This window comes from Taurulus bubalis (assembly GCF_910589615.1).
Source record: "Taurulus bubalis genome assembly, chromosome: 17".
NCBI lineage: Eukaryota > Metazoa > Chordata > Actinopteri > Perciformes > Cottidae > Taurulus > Taurulus bubalis.
In genome coordinates this window covers 13,590,476-13,607,974 of record NC_136605.1, presented here as the reverse complement: position 1 = coordinate 13,607,974, position 17,499 = coordinate 13,590,476, and the positions used below count along the sequence as shown (strand labels likewise).

The following is a 17,499-nucleotide window of genomic DNA, read 5'->3' as shown; positions in this document are numbered from 1 at the left end:
TCAGTGGCTCCTGTGTAAACACGCTCCTCCAGGTTTATGCACCAACCAGTCTGGGATCAGTTGTGATCGGTATTGCTTTGGTTTCCACAGTCACACCAAATGTCGCCAATTCATCGTCACAGTGCGCCCCAAATTGTCCAGGTATTTTGACCACGACGGATCCTGGCTGTATTTGTTCTGTCACCCAGACGGGTTAAGAAAAATAAAATGCAGCCTTGACTAGACTACATGAAGTAGTGTCTCTCCTTTTCTCTGAAGTAAACTTTGCCTACGGCAGCTCAGACCCCCTTTTTAAATGTCAGAGGACGAAAGCCCCCGAGAGAGTCGGGCTAATTAAAAGGTCTCCACCTCCACACCAAGAGTCCCACAGGTCAAGGCTAAGTGCTGCCTTGATCCATTCACTTGAAAGGAATTGCACTGGATAAATTGGAAAATACGTCCATACCTCCAAAGAATGCCACTAATAACCTGGATATATAAGGGCTTAGGGCTGCTGCATCGTCCAGTCTCTCCATTCCCTGCATCGTCCCCAGTGAAGTGAGATTGTCTAATCTCCGTTATTTGCCCATTATGTGTGCTCCGCAGCAGCGTCGACAGCTGCGTGAAATCCGTTGTGCGCGCTATCCAGGCGCAGTGGGCAGAGCAGCAGCAGCCGCCACCATCTTCTGTGCGCTGACAGCCGTCCAGCCGCGATAATTTTGTATGTGCGCGTGTGCGTGTGTGTGCGTGTAAGATCGTGTGTTTGTGCGTGTATGTAAGTGTGTGAGTGTGTGAAGTACGCAAAAACAATATATAAATGATTTCCGCCTTTCTCTTTCAAAATAAAATCCCACGTGCGTTTGACGGCAATCTACAGCGGAGCCCATACGTACTGTCATTCGTCCTCTTATTGAAGCATTCAAATGTCAACATTGGATTGCCAGACTAAGGAAAAGGCTCTAAAAGATGTGAGTGTCAACCAAAAAATTTGAAAGCTCAAAGTAATTTGTTTTGAAAGAAATAATAATGTGCTTCCGTTTTGGTAGTTACTGTTGACTTGATGCAGCTGTGTGTTTGGCGATCTGAGGAAAGAAAGGACTGACTATTGATGGGAGGGGAGGGGTACGCTCGAGGTACGTGCACGCGCTCGGTAGAAAGACTGAAAGGTAACGAGCGCGTACTTTACAGAAGGGTGGGGACGTCTTGTTTTGACCGCAATGAGCGCACCCCCTCAACTTTCTCGTGTTTCCAACCGCTGCTCTTTTCAATTAGAATAAACTCTGCTTCATTTTGTAGGGATACACTCATATACCTCGGGATGACAGCAGAGGAAAAATCAAGAGCTCTCATTTCAGGGAAATATAATAGAATAATGTAATTGTATTTTATTGAAGCCACAGCAGACAAAGTGTCCTAAATACAAGGTCACTAAACTGCTCTAGACACTCAAATGCAACATGAATATTGGATTATATTAATGTTACTGCACACTGCAATATTTCAGCACCGTCAAGATGATAAAAAAAAACATTGGCTTTTTAAGGGATGAGGCAATATAATCCTACAGTATATGCGCAGGACAGTCTAGCAGAACTTGAAGAAACCAAATGCTTTATTCTCAATTCAATGAGCTGAGAGAAATATTAAACAAAAGCCCTGTAGTCAGTACTGTGGCTTTGCAGTTGCACGGTATATTGAGAAGACCCCCAGGACAGTGGATGCCTTCTTCCAACCCCTCTTGCGTGAAGGGGAACAAAAAAGCATGTCCTTTATAAAAGGAGTGACAAGATGTCCTCCACATTTGGAGTGCAATATACAATGCTAAATGTTGGGGTCAGTCAGCATTTTAATATAACTTTATGTTGAACTGGGGATTTTCAAATCATAAAAAAAGTCCTTTGCGTGTGTATGCTGAGCTATGTTTATTGTATATTGTATTGTATATGATCTGTGCATTTGTTGATGCCAATGTATATGTCCGTTTTGCATTCATTCATAACATACTTTTTTTTTAAACATGTATGTGTATACACACACAAAAGCCCTAGTGTGTGTGTGCACACTAATGGCAATTGGCTTTGGTCTATGCATGAGAGTTTTTGAGTATTTATTAACTTTATTTTCCATTTGCAGTCTCCTCACGATCTATGCACTCATGTCTCACACCCAGTCATACATACTGCACACACACACACACACACACACACACACACACACACACACACACACACACACACACACACACACACACACACACACACTCTCTCCCCTCCCCACTTTCAGTCACAACAAACTGTTGATGCATTGCAGCTACAGGATAAAAAAAAAAAAGATTGAAATCCAAAAGTGGGAGATTGAACTTTCAGAGAAAAGAAACAAGGAAATGAATGAAGGCTGAGCTGTAATAAAGAGCTGTAGGCGAGAAACAGAGATCAAGAAAATCAGCTTAGTTATAGTTTTATCACAATAACCACAAAGTTACCTAGTGAATCAGAAATCTTTATTCTTTATGATCAAGCTTCCAACGTTGGGCCAAGATTAATTTAAACTGTATAGCAAAACAAAAAAAGTGAATCCAGATCTAATTCAAAGGTAAATTAAGATAATTAATGCTGAAATATACTGAAAGCACAACCACACAATGCAATGAGCCCACCCTATCACCCTATTACTATAAAGGTTGCCATGAGTGTTAGTGGTCTGTATAACCTTTTAAACTTTTACACAGCACACTCTAGTGGGTATCTTCTGGATCTGCAGTGTAAACATACTAACGTCCAGCTGAACACTCACACTCAAATAAACAGAGAAAATTAAGCAATGTGTGTGTTTGTTAGTTTCGTTTCTTTTTAATAAACTATGTTTCAGATTTTAGTTTGGTAAACACTCTTCACAATGGGGTTAGTGAGGGAGGACACAGAGGGAACTGGAAGTGCATTTGTCCAATCGTTAACTTTTTGGAAACCTAGGCCTACTTATCCATCCATTGAGGATTGTTTGACATTTTGGTAGATTTCATGTCTACGTGTATCTTTAGCCTCCAGCCGGTTATCCTAGCTTAGCTTAGCTTAGCTAAAACAGGAAACAGGGGGAAACAGCTAGCCTGAGTCTGTCCAAAGATTACAAAAAATATATAATTAAATTAAATTAAAATAAAAAAATCGACCTACCTGCTACTCCAAAGCTCACAAATTAACAATTGCTTAATCCTTACACAAATTGCGGACATGTTGCCGTTTTAGGAGGGGCTATGTGGCAGAATTCGTCTTGAACAGGTGCAGTGACTTTCAAGGGTTTCTGCTGGTTGCCGAGCCCAAGAAATAGCCCGGTGTTGGAAAGCCTATCCAAAATGTCAAACTATTTAAAGCAATTCCACCATGCCATACTTCTGGGAAGTTCATTGAGGTAGGCTTACATATGACTTTGGACCTATGGCATGTATCACTGCAAAATTGTAAAAGTCAGTATTCAGTTCTTACTTCTTTCAACAGAGGTCAGGGGTCAACTCATGAGTCCTCCACTTTACCTTTACCTTCAGCCTACTTTTCGCAAGCTGGGAAATGACAATCTTGCGGTGGTAGTACAATTGTATAGCAGTTGGTGTTCAGTACACATACATAGCCTAAAGTTTTCACATTCAAATCAATAAATAGCTTTTTATTCTGAAGAATAAATGGCTAAAGATAGCTATATTCCAACACATGCTTCATGTGTTATTTTGTTATGGTCATTCAGCTAAAAAAAAAGCTGAATAGCTTATTGTTTAAGAAAAAAAAAAAATCATAACACAGTATTGAATTTCTGCCAAAGACTGGCAAATTTATAGACGAAGACAGAAACAGTAAGAACAGTTAAGAAGTGAAGCAGAATGAACATACCCACCCCGCTCTGAAGACTCTGACCCTAGACCCCTGACCTCTGCTTCCATCACAGTGCTCATTTCATAGGTTGTCAACAACCAGGACGGATGAGCGTATAAAACAAAAAGGAAAAAAGGTCTTATTTGTTGCATGGCAGGGTTGGTTCATGTTTCAGTCACACAAGGAAATGTTACTTAAACTTTATATTAGCAGGACATGCATGCATCTGTTAAATATGATCTAACATGCAATGTTAAAGTTAATCAATGTCAAAAGTAAAGGTTTGGATGACAAACATAAAGGCTTTGTATAGCACCCACAAATATGCTACTTCAAAATGAGCTTCTGAAGCTTATGGAATTGACTTTCCGCAATGCAATTCTCAAGATTTTACAACACAAATTTGCCAGTCCTGTTTCTACTTTCCCCCGTTTTATTCACATACAAGGGAGCTGGTATTTGACTTGTTTCAGTCTCAGGATTTTCAATTTTTATTTGATCTTACTTTTTTCATTTCTGTGTTTCTCAACATCATTACTTCCCCAATCCCCAAATCCCAGACACTCCAAAGTGATTGTGCAGGGGAGAGAGGAGAGCATGTATTTTAACAAAACTTAGTGATCAGTGGCATGTTCTCATTTCTTCAGCACTTGTGTCCTTAAGTTGCCTTATCAAACAATGACCCTTCCCTCCCTCTCTGCCTCATTCCCATAGTCCCTAAATGTACCTCCCCATATTCTCCTGAGGAAAAAAACAAACACTATTCTCCTCCGTCTCCTTAATAACACAGGCGTTCTGACAAAAGCAGGGTTGGCTTCCACCAGACCCCTTCTCTTCTTACTTTCCCCACTCAAGTTATTTTGTTTCCCTCAGTTCTTTCGGTAGCGGTTCTTTGGCTTTTCATCACAGCCGGTTGTCTCGCAGGAGGACAGGCCAGGCTGCTTCCCAGAGTTAATGCTGCTTAGAAGAGCAGGCAGATCAGTGGTGATTGCCCTCTCAATCTTATCCAGCAAACAGCCTCCCATGTAGGAGCACTGAGCCTGCAAGGGCTTGAAGTTGGTGATTGGGTTGACTCCAAAGAAATCACGGTAAGCGTCGCGATTGGGCAGGTCAAACTTGCTGACATTGGTCTTGGCTAGGATGGATTTGAAAATGTAGAACTTGTCTGGGTCGTCCACAATCTCCTTGAAGACCAGTTCAGGGTCACTGAAGTAGCTCATCTTCTCTTTGAAGGTCTGAACGTAGCGGTCTACCAGTAGGCCATGGATGCGTACGCGGATGCCATGCTGGCGGATGAAGGCAATTTTGTTTTCCATGCGGTTTTCAATCACCTGGTTCAGATCTTCCAGGAGGGAGATCTCCTCTCGCTTGAAGAGCTCACGGCTGGTATCAGGTGCATAGTCATATGGCCAGAAGGAGCTGACGTAGACGCGGGGGGGTTCAGTGACATTGATGAGGGGAGCTAAGCTCCAAAAGAGCGCTCCATAGACTCTCATTAAGTCCTGGGTGGCCAGGTTGTCAGCCTTGTTTAGGATGATGCGAATCTGGGACTCGCGACCCTTTAACTGCCGGAAGAGCATCTCCAGCTCGAGGCCAACGTCCAGCTTGGTGGGGTCAAACACCACGAAGATCAGGTCAGCACGGTCAATGAACCACTGGCAAACATCGTTGAAGGGATAGCCTGAACGGAAGAAGAGAATAAATAAATAACTCAATACTGAGTTGCAGCCAGCTGCTTCGTCTTTTAATTGTGATAAACTCTGTTTTTACCTCTCTCCTGCTGTTTCCGGTTCTCAATGATTCCCGGTGTGTCCACAAAAGTCACACGTTCCAGCAGCTTGTGGGGCATCTCAATACCGATCAGTTTTTCCAAGAAGTTTTGGCCAAACTTCTCCAAGGGAGAGAAGGACCGAGAGCTGTCTGCTGCCATGACAATACCCTCAACAGAGCGGATCTTCTCCCCATGCATAATTACAGTGAACTCAGAGGTAGTAGGCTCCGCTCCTGAAGACACATTTATGGAAAAAAGAGAGAGAAATTAGCAAGGGGTATAGTACCAAGAAGAGAAACGGATGCAGAGACATGTTAAAGACAGACATTGACCAATTTAATTCACATTGTCATTTATACATTGTAATACATACAATGACATTTTAGGGTTACTTCAACCCAAAAAAGAAAGAAAAGAAGAGAAGGAAATCTGTGCAACATGCCTGTGTAGAGCTGATAGGGGCTGTCGTTCATGCCCAGGAGGTAATTGATCATAGAGGACTTTCCAACACTCCAGGGTCCCAGGAACAGCACCATGGGCTTGGAGGTAATCTCTCCATCTGTCGGGTAAGGAGAGAGAACAGTGGTTAAAGTCTCAAATTCATACCAAATTTTTTATGAAAAATGATGAGATAACCAGTTATGCTGGGATTTTATTTGTGGCTGAGAAGAAAAGGCACGAGAACTTGAGCTGTTCATGTTGCGAAAAGAAGCCAATGTTTGCAACATTCTCCATTATTTTTTGCCTTATAATAAAGAGAGTTTAACCAAAACACAATCCATCCCAAATGTATGTTGTTTATGGGATTAACTATACAGAGATGTGATATAGCGCTGTCACTCTCAATGAGCAGCATAGATAAATAGGTAAGACTAAGAAAGCAAAAAAAAGAAGAAAGATGGGCAAAGAAAGGCATGTTGAAGCTGTTGTGCTTGTTTAATAACATAAGAACAATCTCAACAAAGTGCTGCAGCCATAATTCAGTGAAACACGTCGAAGCAGTGCCATTGACTCATCAGTGCAAGGCTTTCAGAGCAAGCTGTGTGTCCCATAACAAGCTGCATGTGTGTTGTGAGTGGACATGGTGTTGGGGTGGTAGGGGGCAGTCCAGTTCTGTTTTAACCTACTGAATGAATTCAAAGGACGACAAGGAAACAAATACCAAATGATCAAAAAGAAAAGAAGAAGAAAGAGAAAATGTCATCATCAAAACACCTCTGAGTGGTTTCGAAAATGATAAAAAGTTTGACAAAAAAGTCAGTCAATTCACTACAAGCCCAACACTGACCATCCTCTCCCACCAGTGTCCCAGTGTCTCACACCCTTGTGTCCTTCGCCAAAGCCAGTACCTCACATGCAACCCCCTCCATATTTCCCATTTTATACCTTATGCAACTTAATGCTTGGTCTCTCTGTAAATACACTGTCCATCTTATAATTTAAAAAAAACTTGTTTAATTTACATTTCTTCCCTTTTAATTCTTTAATATGGAATTAAAATGATTGAGCTTTGGTTTGAAATTCGAGTGAATAAAAAAAGAGTGAATCCATTTTGATCCACACATCAAACTGCTGCTGCGCTGCTCTTTTTGGGTTGAACCTTCCACCTATGGATCCCTTTGACTCAGCCCCAATGCGGGATGTTACACCTGGGTGTCGCCCAAAGTGAAACATGCTTGAAATGTTTCACCCACAGAGAGCAGCGCAGTATTTATTAGTCTAAGTGGCTCACACATGTATGAGGACAAATGAAGGGGGAGAGTTCGGGGTTGAGCACTTCAGGCAGTGCCATGCACAGGTAAGCCCCGCCCACACCCACCTGTGGATGAGTCCCCCAGGGTTCGTCCGGGGTAGGCTGTTAGATGAGGGGAGTGGAAGGTGATGGGGAGAGGAGATGGTGGAGTAAAGAGAGCCAAAGGGAACAGGAGGTGGAGGAGAGGGAGGAGTGAGGGTGTGAGGTCGCTAGTAGCAACAGGGAGGGGTAGTGTAACAAAGTGCATGAATGGGTGGGAATCTAGTCCCATATTTGACCTAACGTGTCAAACATGTCTGTCTACAAATGGATGGCGTGCATTTGTGGTCGGGTGATAATGTTAATCTTTCTACTGTTTAGTTTTTTACTGTCCTTTCCCAAAAATGTATTGTTCATTTAGAAGCATTATACATGTATTTGCCAAGCCTAAAAGGCCACAAGAGGGCGAGCTTTATTTCCTTGTGGGAAAGTAGAGTTTGTTCTTGGCAGTTCAGTGTGCAGCTGAGTGTTGAGCGTACAGTAAAAAAAACTGTACACACTCATTTCAAAATAATGACATAAAGTATGTCAATAAACAGAAGAAAAGGGGAAGAAATATTTTAAAGTAGCATGAATGGAAAAATAATGACTACGTAAGCTATATTGTTACTATTTCTGGACCTAAAAGCCTACAAATGATCTCTAAAGGTACTCGTACAGTTAAAAAAAAAATAGGACCCTCACATAACAGTGACTCTGGGAGCAACCCCCTCTACACAACATTTTTTTTACACACGATAATTGAAAAGAGATCTTTCTGTTATATTGGTTGAGGATGTGAGGATGATGTGTTTGTACAAACAAGTCAACAACTCAGTCACCAAAGCAACCCAGACAGAGAAACCCACGCATCATAACAAAGTGCAGACGTAGCCGACGCTTCTGATACCTGAGATCTCGTGCTGCCTCAGCTCATTGTACTTGTAGGCCTGCTCCATCGGCCTGATGGATGTGTGGTAGATCTTCCGCAACCGCTGTAGAGCCGCTGGAGGAAAAAGATGAGAGAGGAGAAAGGATGATAAAGGCCTTAGAGATCTAAAAAGAGGCAGGGGTGACAAATGTATAGGCCATGATGGAGAAGAAGGAGAGAAATAAAAGTCACATTTTGTAAAAAGAAAAACAGTCTCATGGGCACAAACTTCCCTTTACCAGCTCTTTTGGAACCCGTCTTACTTTTGAATGACAGTATAGTGGCTCCCAGCCTTTCTGCCTATTGACTCCTAAAATGGCACAATGCCTACTTGCGACCATCTTTTCACATATTGATAAGTTGCAAGCTGTTCCATTCTGAAAACCAGTAATTTTCAGATTGTTACAATGATTTACTTCTTAGAAGCCTGAAAAAGGGGAGTGAGATTCAAAGGATAAGACAGTCTCTACCTGCTTGACATGCTCCATTAAGCTAGCTTCAATTTGTCAGATACAGTACAAGCAAGCGTTTAAAAAAACACTCCCAATGAATCTTTGATCCTCACCCGCATAGTCTCCTGATTTTTCCTCAGTTGCAAGCCGCAGCGTCTCATCGATGTGAGATCTGTCCCTGAGGACGGAGATGAAATCATCTACTTCTTCTTCTTCCTCTGTAAAAATCAAAAACACAAACAAAATTGAACTTGGTTAATGTTCTCATTGTATGTCTTTAATGATCTGATAACATGAATAATGGAAGTGGAAGCAGGTGGCTGCAAACCAATCAAGTGACAGTTTCATTATGAGGCTCTCACGGGGGTCTCACAGCCTGTTATACATGTTCAATAAAACTATGCTAGCGATCAACGGTGCAGCTATTTCTGGATGAACGTCAGTCAATACATCCTGTGTCTCAATAAGTATCCCCACTCCTGGGAATGTAAGTGTGACACGCAGATAAATGGCAATACGCACTGGTTGACAGCTTTGCATTGGATGCCAACAGCAACTTCAGACACAGCAGATATTTGAGCCATCAGATGTTTCCAACCTGAGTTTAGATTTCATCTGCAGCCACAAGCACACCGAAGGCCTCTTTAGTCCTTTCTGCTCTATCTTCATTACCATCTAGCCATCTGTCTTCCCTTTTTCTTTGTTAATTACCCAGCACCCATACAAGATTAGTGTCTGGCAAGAATGATAACTAGCTATGCATGAATAATAATGCATATCTATAGCTGCTGTGCACAATTATAGCTAATTGAACTGTTAATTGTTGGTGATTACAGTGTGGCAGACATCCTTTACAGTGTCCTTTTCCTGCTGTATGATACATGTACAGACGCCAGGGAAATGTAATTATCCATTGGGAACGTGACCTAAATTCACCCTGTGTGTGCTCCAGCCTACAAATGCATCAGTTGTATTGTGAATAGGCATACAATAAGAATTATATAATCTACTTTTTATTCAAATGTATTTTCCTGTATTTTGTCTTTCATCATTAAAATGTTTTTGGGGTAAAAAAAAAAGCCCAGGAAATGGATGATTTTCCTTCAATGTGCAGCAGACATTACATTTGGGGCTTTTTGTGTGTGTGTGTGTGTGTGTGTGTGTGTGTGTGTGTGTGTGTGTGTGTGTGTGTGTGTGTGTGTGTGTGTGTGTGTGTGTGTGTGTGTGTGTGTGTGTGTGTGTGTGTGGAACATAACCGCACTTGAGTGGTGTCGTGTCCACTTTGGAACATATCGGCTCGCTCAGATCTCAGCTGTTACAATCAGCTCTTAATTTAGAAAGCAAATGCTGTAAATAAACATAGACATTTGTTGGGCATCACAATGGGCTTTATAGCAACAGCACAGATAAGAGGGGCCGAGAGAGAGCGAGACAGAGAGAGACAGAGAGACAGAGAGAGACAAAGAGGGACTTCCCCAGTTTCATTATGGACTGGGAGGAGAAATCAGGGCTGGACTGAGTGCTCCCATAAGTAATATAGGCTCCACTATGAGACAATGATGTGCAATCCTGTGTCTTTTCTCTTCTATATTTACCCGCCTATCACAGACCTATCGCACTGTTAGGTCTGTCCTTGTGTGTCCAGGCCTCAGAACAGGCCTTGCTGTAACGCCTCCCACACAGGCCGGATTCAGACAAACCTGCTACGGCTATGAGCTATATATAGGAGGAGTGGGGAAGTCTTCGTGGCTCATACTTATTGGTCTTTGAATTTTGGCTACCAGACACTGCCTTAGTAGACGTGTTTGTGAATTTTAAAAGGTATTTACAGATTGTTACTGGAATTTAAAATCCAATAATAGCAGTTGTAGGGGTGATTAATGGCAGTCATTCAATTGTAATTCAGACTGTGTAAAACTCATGGCATAATCTGAATATTGATTTTGTTATATATATACACATCATCTGCATACTTTCTGTCAGCACATGCCGGTTCAATGTAGCTTACTGGCATAGGAAACATATTCACATAGTTCAAAATCAAATCACTGACTTCATGTAAAGCTGCTAAGTTCAAAATCCAGGTCAAATCTAGTGCCTCCACATGGCTCTCAACATGGCAGCGGCTGAGTCGACGTCTCACAGCAATCGGTGGTAACATCACTAACGGTGCAAACAACTGCAACGGTGCTGACGGAGCTAACAGTGTTTACCAGTGGAGGAACTACGCTTCTGCGGCAAAGCCGTCAGCGTTATCAGCGGTAACTGCTACACGAACACAGACAAGAACACAGAGACGCTTGGATAACGATACACGCAGCTAGACTTTACTTCGCTGTATTTTTACCTTGCAAATAGTTGTTTCCTATGTTAACACTCTGCATGTCATATACCTTTATGTCATCTAACCTTTAAAACAAGACAGAAATGTTGATCTAACCTCCTTAGCGGCACAGCTCACCTTGACATAAAGGACAAAAAATATAAATCAAATCAAAACTGACGAAGCACTAAAATATTATTTTACAGATATCTTAGACCTGAGGGGTTGATACTGCAATCATTATTGATTGATCCTTTATTAATTCTAATAATTGAGATACTACAAATGGCATAATCAAAGTGAAAATGTTGCCAAAACTTTGCTTCACGTGTGTCACTTATTAATGTGTGTATGTATCATTAAGATTCAAGATTCAAGATATTTTTATTGTCATATGCACATTTAACAGACAGTTACTCTGTACAATGAAAAGCTTATTTTGCTGGGTCCTCCTAACACACAGAATTACAATAAACATAAGGTAAAAAATAAATAAAAATAAGGCACAAAATATAGTAACAGTATTGCTGACCTTCTGCGCATTTCTAAGTCTTCAGCCATGATGCTAAATTGGTGCAAAAGACTAGCTTTTTTTGTCTAGACAAACTTATATAATGTAAATAATGAGAGCGCCTGGAGTGCAGCCACCGACCTCGAGGTCAATGACTTCTAGTGTTTCTGAAGCCAGAATGGCATTCTGCTTTGGGCAAAACTGATAGTGCATTAAAGTCCTTTGTGTTTTCTCCATTCATAAAAATAAAAAACACAGCAAGCACTTTCAATCAATCAAGTGAGTTGAAAGTGTATCAGACCACAGAAAACTAAAAGGAGCAATTCTGAACTGTATGTGCAGGTAAACAATTGACTAAAGATTAGGGAAGACCCCCTACAATAACATAGTATGGCTCAACCTTCAATTGAGACCCCAACAGTTGCTCTTTTGCAGGGTGGCAGCAATGACACACACTGCTGGTTAAGGAACAACGTAGCCCTGCTGAGTCAACCTGCTAAAAATAAGCCTGTTTAATGTTGATCCCAGCATGGTTGCAAGAAAAAGAAAAAACAAAAGGTTAGCAGCTAGAATAAAAGAGGGTATGAGTAATACTGCACTCCCTAAAAATATTCAGTGACTGTTCTGTATTTTCAAGGGGAACAGTATGATGTAGTGATCAGAAAAGAGGATCAGCTACTGCCAGAACAATGGAAGAGCAAATGGTTTCATCCTTTTATGCATCTGAGCTCATAATGGCAATGCCACTCCACTCAACACATGTCGGAATATATATATATATATATATATATATATATATATATATATATATATATATATATATATATATATATATATATATATATATATATTTAAATTATATATATATATAAACAAAACCATCAACAATACCACCAACTATAACTTAAAAATGTACAATATTTCCAATTAAAGGCATTTGAAATCCTCCATTCTAGGTCAGATATGGCTACATCCCGAAACAAAATATTTTCTTTCTGCATGACCTTTAGTCTGTAATCTGTAATACCTGGCAGCCATCTTGAAGCCCCTGACATTCGTGATAGGACATGTTGGCTGCATGTCAAATTAAGTCAAGAGAAACATTGCACAGCAGGAACTGAAGTCACCCGAACAAACACTACAAAATGGGATTAATTACACAATGAGGAAGTGTTTGAGAGAAGCCGGCTTTCAGAGGACACGAAGGAGGATTGTCCCATCTCTTCACTGTACCGGTCCCTGCAGCACACAAAGCTTACTCAAGCTTCTGTAATTTGACTCATCACTCAGAAGAGTCGTGTCTTTTAACACAAGGCTCTTGAGTGGGCCTTAATTGCTTTGGGTGTGTTAACACCTCCCAAACCAGTCAATCCCTGATGGAAGCACTGGGACGGAGGTCTGCAAAGATCAGAGAGGTAGTGTTGCCCGCAGAAGGCGGGCCTTGCATCAGCGCTCAAAATTAACCCTGCAGGCGCCATGGGAGTTGAACCCTGGAATATCTGCGCCCAGGACCATGTGTCCGCAGTGAGCCCGTTGCCACACAACCCTCCCTCAGTTTAGAGAAACATTCTGGTGGCATCAGCACATCCAGTGGGAATGTTGGAGATTTAAGCCTACCACAGCCTCAGCGGCTGAGTAAGTCACACCTCAACTATAGATCCTTGTGTGGAGGCTATTCAACCATCAGAAGGAAGGTCAATCACCTACTGTAATTGTGAAACGTCTATATTTGCTCAATTTTAAAGACCGCCATTTACTGTTGAGATTGATAGACGTATGATAGGCTTCCTACTTCCCTGGAATGTGAGTTGTTCTTGTGTATGGTTTGTGACATAATACATTGTGGAGCCAATCACTATCCAATGTGGAAATACACAGCATTTTCAGCTAAAATGGAGGTAAATTAAACGGAAAATATATCTTGAGTCAACTCATTTAGACAATCATAAGAACACAAACAGTGTTATGTAGTTAAAACACACAACCAGGGATTGCCCTATCATGTTCTTATGAGGACATGAATTGTGTGCGCTAGTATGTATTTTTCAGTCATGTGCATTTACTCTGTAGGTATTAGGGATATCTGTGGATGTATCCCGGATCATGTTCTGCTTGGAGCACTGTGGGGGTAAATTGAATTACGAACATGAGGGCGACAGGCCTGGAATCCCCAGGCAGAGGATTTATCCTGACCACAGGGGGATTCAGGCAACCTTAACTGAAGACCAGGGGGTTCTACTCGAAACATCCATGGAGAGAAGCACCTTTCATTCAAGTTAAACAGAGTAGAAATGGTTTACATAACCATTGGTTTGTAAAATACCTAAGGATATAGATAGCATTAATGCTACAAACACAAACCAATTTTCTTGCACATGTTAAGGACATGGCTAATACGTTTCACTAAAAACGAAGTCGGTGAATACCAAATTAACCTATAGCCATAGAAATGCACACGATTTTTCCTCTAGCAGGGGTCAGAGGTGGGAGAGCAATCAGCAGAGCGTGTGTCGGGTGTGGTGAGAAGAGACCACGGATTGCAACAGGTGGCGCAGCTTGTGGAGCGAGAACTCCCCCATCGTCAAAAATAGACCCACAATGGGTCAGAAGATGGGCAGAGGAGGGGGCAGAATTGATGGCTCCTATTTTAGTTAGTTTGGAGACACAGAAACATCCACATTCCTGAGAGCGGACTAATGGACTCAGTGCTACTGTTAACTGGTACAGTAGCTCATGGGAGTTTCAGTACAGTACTGATACTTGGCAAATAAGACACACTACGGTTTTCCTTGTATAGGCATTTGACACAAGAAATGCAGTTCAATCATTAGTAGAATGCATAACTTCTTCACTAAAAACAGACTATGTTCATGCATTTCAGAAAGACAGTCTTTAAGAGAACAGCCAGACTATGTTATAGATGCAAATGTGGGTGTGTGTTTTTAAAGAAACAACCAAACAAAAAATCATCACTGACTTTAGGGTTTCCGCTGGCCCTTAAAGACCATGTTATTTGAGCCACATCCAGATTGCGATTCATTGTATTCATCCTCTAAGAAGTCACTGACAAGTAGACATACAGTTGAGTGACACCGAGCACTTCACCCGGAGGTGTTGATCCAACACCTCTATCTCTGCTTTCCTGTTCAAAAGCCAGGAGAGGACGTCAGGTGCCCTTGGGACTGGGGGGCTTGCCTTAAGAAGGGGTGTGTTGTAAGGTTGTAAGGTTGAGTGTGACTGGTGCGTCCCTTCTACTACTACCAGCGTAGGGATGTCCCAGACATGCCACATACCATCAGAGGAGATCACGTGGAGACAGTGCGTCTTTAAATTCCCATGTCTCCCTTCAGCAAAGGGAGGAGGTCAAAGATGTTTTTACTGCATCAAGGATGGATAGTGTTACCACTCAAGTATAAACACATGAGTGTGAAGAACTAATCAAGGTCCCAAAGAGACTGGGATATATTTCTATATTAAAAAAATGTCAGCTCTCAGGTTGCGTGTGTTGCATTTAAGCAATATGTTGTCATTGTAATTGCACTATTGACATTTTAACTGTACCATCAGCTTTCTTAAAACCCCTTTCACACTCAAACACCACATATGACATCAAACTTTGAACACGGATTCAATCCTCGCTGGTCAGTCAGCGCCATTCACACAACGACTGATTAGTGTAGGGTTTCTGGCAACCTTAAAATAACCCACTCATTACTATAGCAACCTATGTTTACTCCTACATGACAAGTGAGCAGCATCATGGGGCCAGGTTGACATATTCACACCACCAAAAAAAACATAGATTTCCTCGGCTCCTTGCTTTGGTATGAAAGATGGAAGCTATTTAACACCTGCAGGTAAATGACTGTAAATAAATGATTGAGGCTGAGCCAGATGAGCTCACCAGGCCTGGAAGATATTGTTAGCCTTACTACACCTGCAGGTGTGTTCACACTGCTACACCAGAGACTCATGATGTTGAACGATATGTATTTTTTATAACAAATGGATTCCTTCTATCCTGCCTACAATTTCCAGTCACGGTGTCCTTGCTTTACATCCAAATGTTGACAATTATATTGTTGTAACCAACTGGTTTCAGTTGTCAGAAATTGGTGTCAGACGTCAACAACATGTACACAAAATCTACCCAATGGAGTTCCCGACATCGATCTAACAGATCAATAACACAAACAATCACACACTGAGCGGTAAGGAGTTCATGATTCTCACAATTGTCCATAACCTGCAGGTATTGGACTCAAAACTCCTGTGTGCAATGAAGCTTTAAAAAAATGAATATCAAAGGCCACCAAAAGATGCACGGGCCTGCAGAAGGGCCGAAGCCTGGCCCCTCCTGCCTGGAGAATGCATGTCCCTATAAGGCCAACTGCTGGGAATAAATTGCGATTGTGACAGTGCAGAGTGACAGCAGCTGTGCTGTGTATCTAAAGGGAAGCATGGGGCTGGGAGGGTGAGGAGTCAGAGGGGAAGGGGAGTGGAGCGGAGGGAGGAACTGTAATGAACAGGGTTGGGTTTCAGGAGGCCTTCCAATCTTAGACACTTGACAGCAGCGTGTTATATGGAGTCCTGGGCCCGGGCTGTGGAGCTGACCACGACCCCAAGGACGGACAAGGGTGACGAACAAGGGTGACAGACAAGGGTGATGGACAAGGGTGACGCTAACTACTCCAGTCTGTACCCAGTGACAAGTCTGCGTTATTAGAATAGGTAATCTTGGAGAAGATGTTTTCACTATGACATTAAATTTCATTGGTGACATCTGATTGTCTGTATTGTGAGGTTGTCTCAATCTCTGTAGTTTGTGATGCGATGGATTATCATCACAGGAAAAGGTATTTAAAATCCGGATTCACAATTCCAAACCAAGTTGTGAAAAAACAAAGTTTGAGAATGAAGCAAAGACATCACTTCTATGAATGTTCATTCAAGTTCCCGCATGGCTGTTCTCTCCTTGGTTGGACTTTCCATCAGCTGGTGCCACGCATTAGGACAGCTGACATGCTGTCAATCCACAGGAGAGAATGATCCTCAACTGCTCTCCTTTGTAGAGTCATCAGAATGTATGATAAGACCTTTGTTCATGCATTAAAAGTGTTAGTGTGTTTTGGATTTTGATGTTTAAAAAGACGACAGAGTGCCACTCAATTCTTTCATTTTGTACTGGGTGCCAACAGTTTAATTATAAACTGAGACAGATTTTAAATAGTCCTGCTTGGTTGCAAAGGGCTTACATTTCTGTCTCTGTCTCTGTCACTGTCACTGTCTATCCTCGGCTGGTGTCATCATGACAGTCGCCGTCCCCAACGCACTCTGCCTCTAGACAGTGCCATTCCTCTACCAACTACTTTAGTGTGAATCACAGCCTCTGAATCTCTGAAGGTATGATCCAGTATGATCGAACTAACAGAGCAATCAAGCATTCATTAAACATTTATTTGACCAGCCTCTAAACTGACACATCACTATTTCATTCATCAGCAGCATTTGTACACAAACGTATCTCGTGCCCACAATGCACCACCCAACGTAAAATACGAGGAATCCACGAGATGTTTGACCGAACGCTCACTAAAGGTCTTACCTGCTGTGGCCTGCAAATGCAGCAGGGAGAGGAAACAGCAGAACAAGACTGTACCCTTCATGATGGCTGCCAGGAGAACTGTGATAGTCCCACAGACTATATATACCAAGGCAGGAAGGTTAAAGGGCATGCAGAGAGAAGGGGCGGAGCCCAGAGAGGGACAGTTGGTGGAGGGGCTGAGATCTGTGAGTTGGAGGTGTTGCAGGAGTCAAGCAGCTGACTCTCCTTTTTAGAGAGGTCGCAGCTCGGGCCTGGACCTGGCTCTATGTGTCAGGGCTGAACCACACAACTTCTCA

General features: G+C 42.1%; 1 protein-coding gene across 1 annotated transcript; it reads right to left on the bottom strand.

Annotated features, from left to right (window-relative positions):
- Positions 1 to 2,463: 2,463 nt before the first annotated feature.
- srl (sarcalumenin) lies at positions 2,464 to 17,273 on the bottom strand. The gene is made up of 6 exons (XM_079233474.1): positions 17,204 to 17,273; positions 8,878 to 8,982; positions 8,292 to 8,387; positions 6,053 to 6,169; positions 5,610 to 5,843; positions 2,464 to 5,520 (listed from the first exon to the last, which is right to left on the bottom strand). Exons 1-6 carry the CDS (start codon positions 17,262 to 17,264, stop codon positions 4,709 to 4,711), a joined length of 1,425 nt encoding a protein of 474 aa, XP_079089600.1. The 5' UTR covers positions 17,265 to 17,273; the 3' UTR covers positions 2,464 to 4,708.
- Between the last annotated feature and the right edge of the window lie 226 nt (positions 17,274 to 17,499).

Excerpts from the sequence above, each read along its gene's own strand:
- srl (XM_079233474.1), bottom strand. The coding sequence starts at position 17,264 with ATGAAGGGTACAGTCTTGTTCTGCTGTTTCCTCTCCCTGCTGCATTTG. Across the intron at positions 8,983-17,203 it reads GCATTTGCAGGCCACAGCAG|AGGAAGAAGAAGAAGTAGAT; the intron begins GTAAGACCTTTA and ends TGATTTTTACAG. Across the intron at positions 6,170-8,291 it reads GAGGCAGCACGAGATCTCAG|ATGGAGAGATTACCTCCAAG; the intron begins GTATCAGAAGCG and ends CTTACCCGACAG.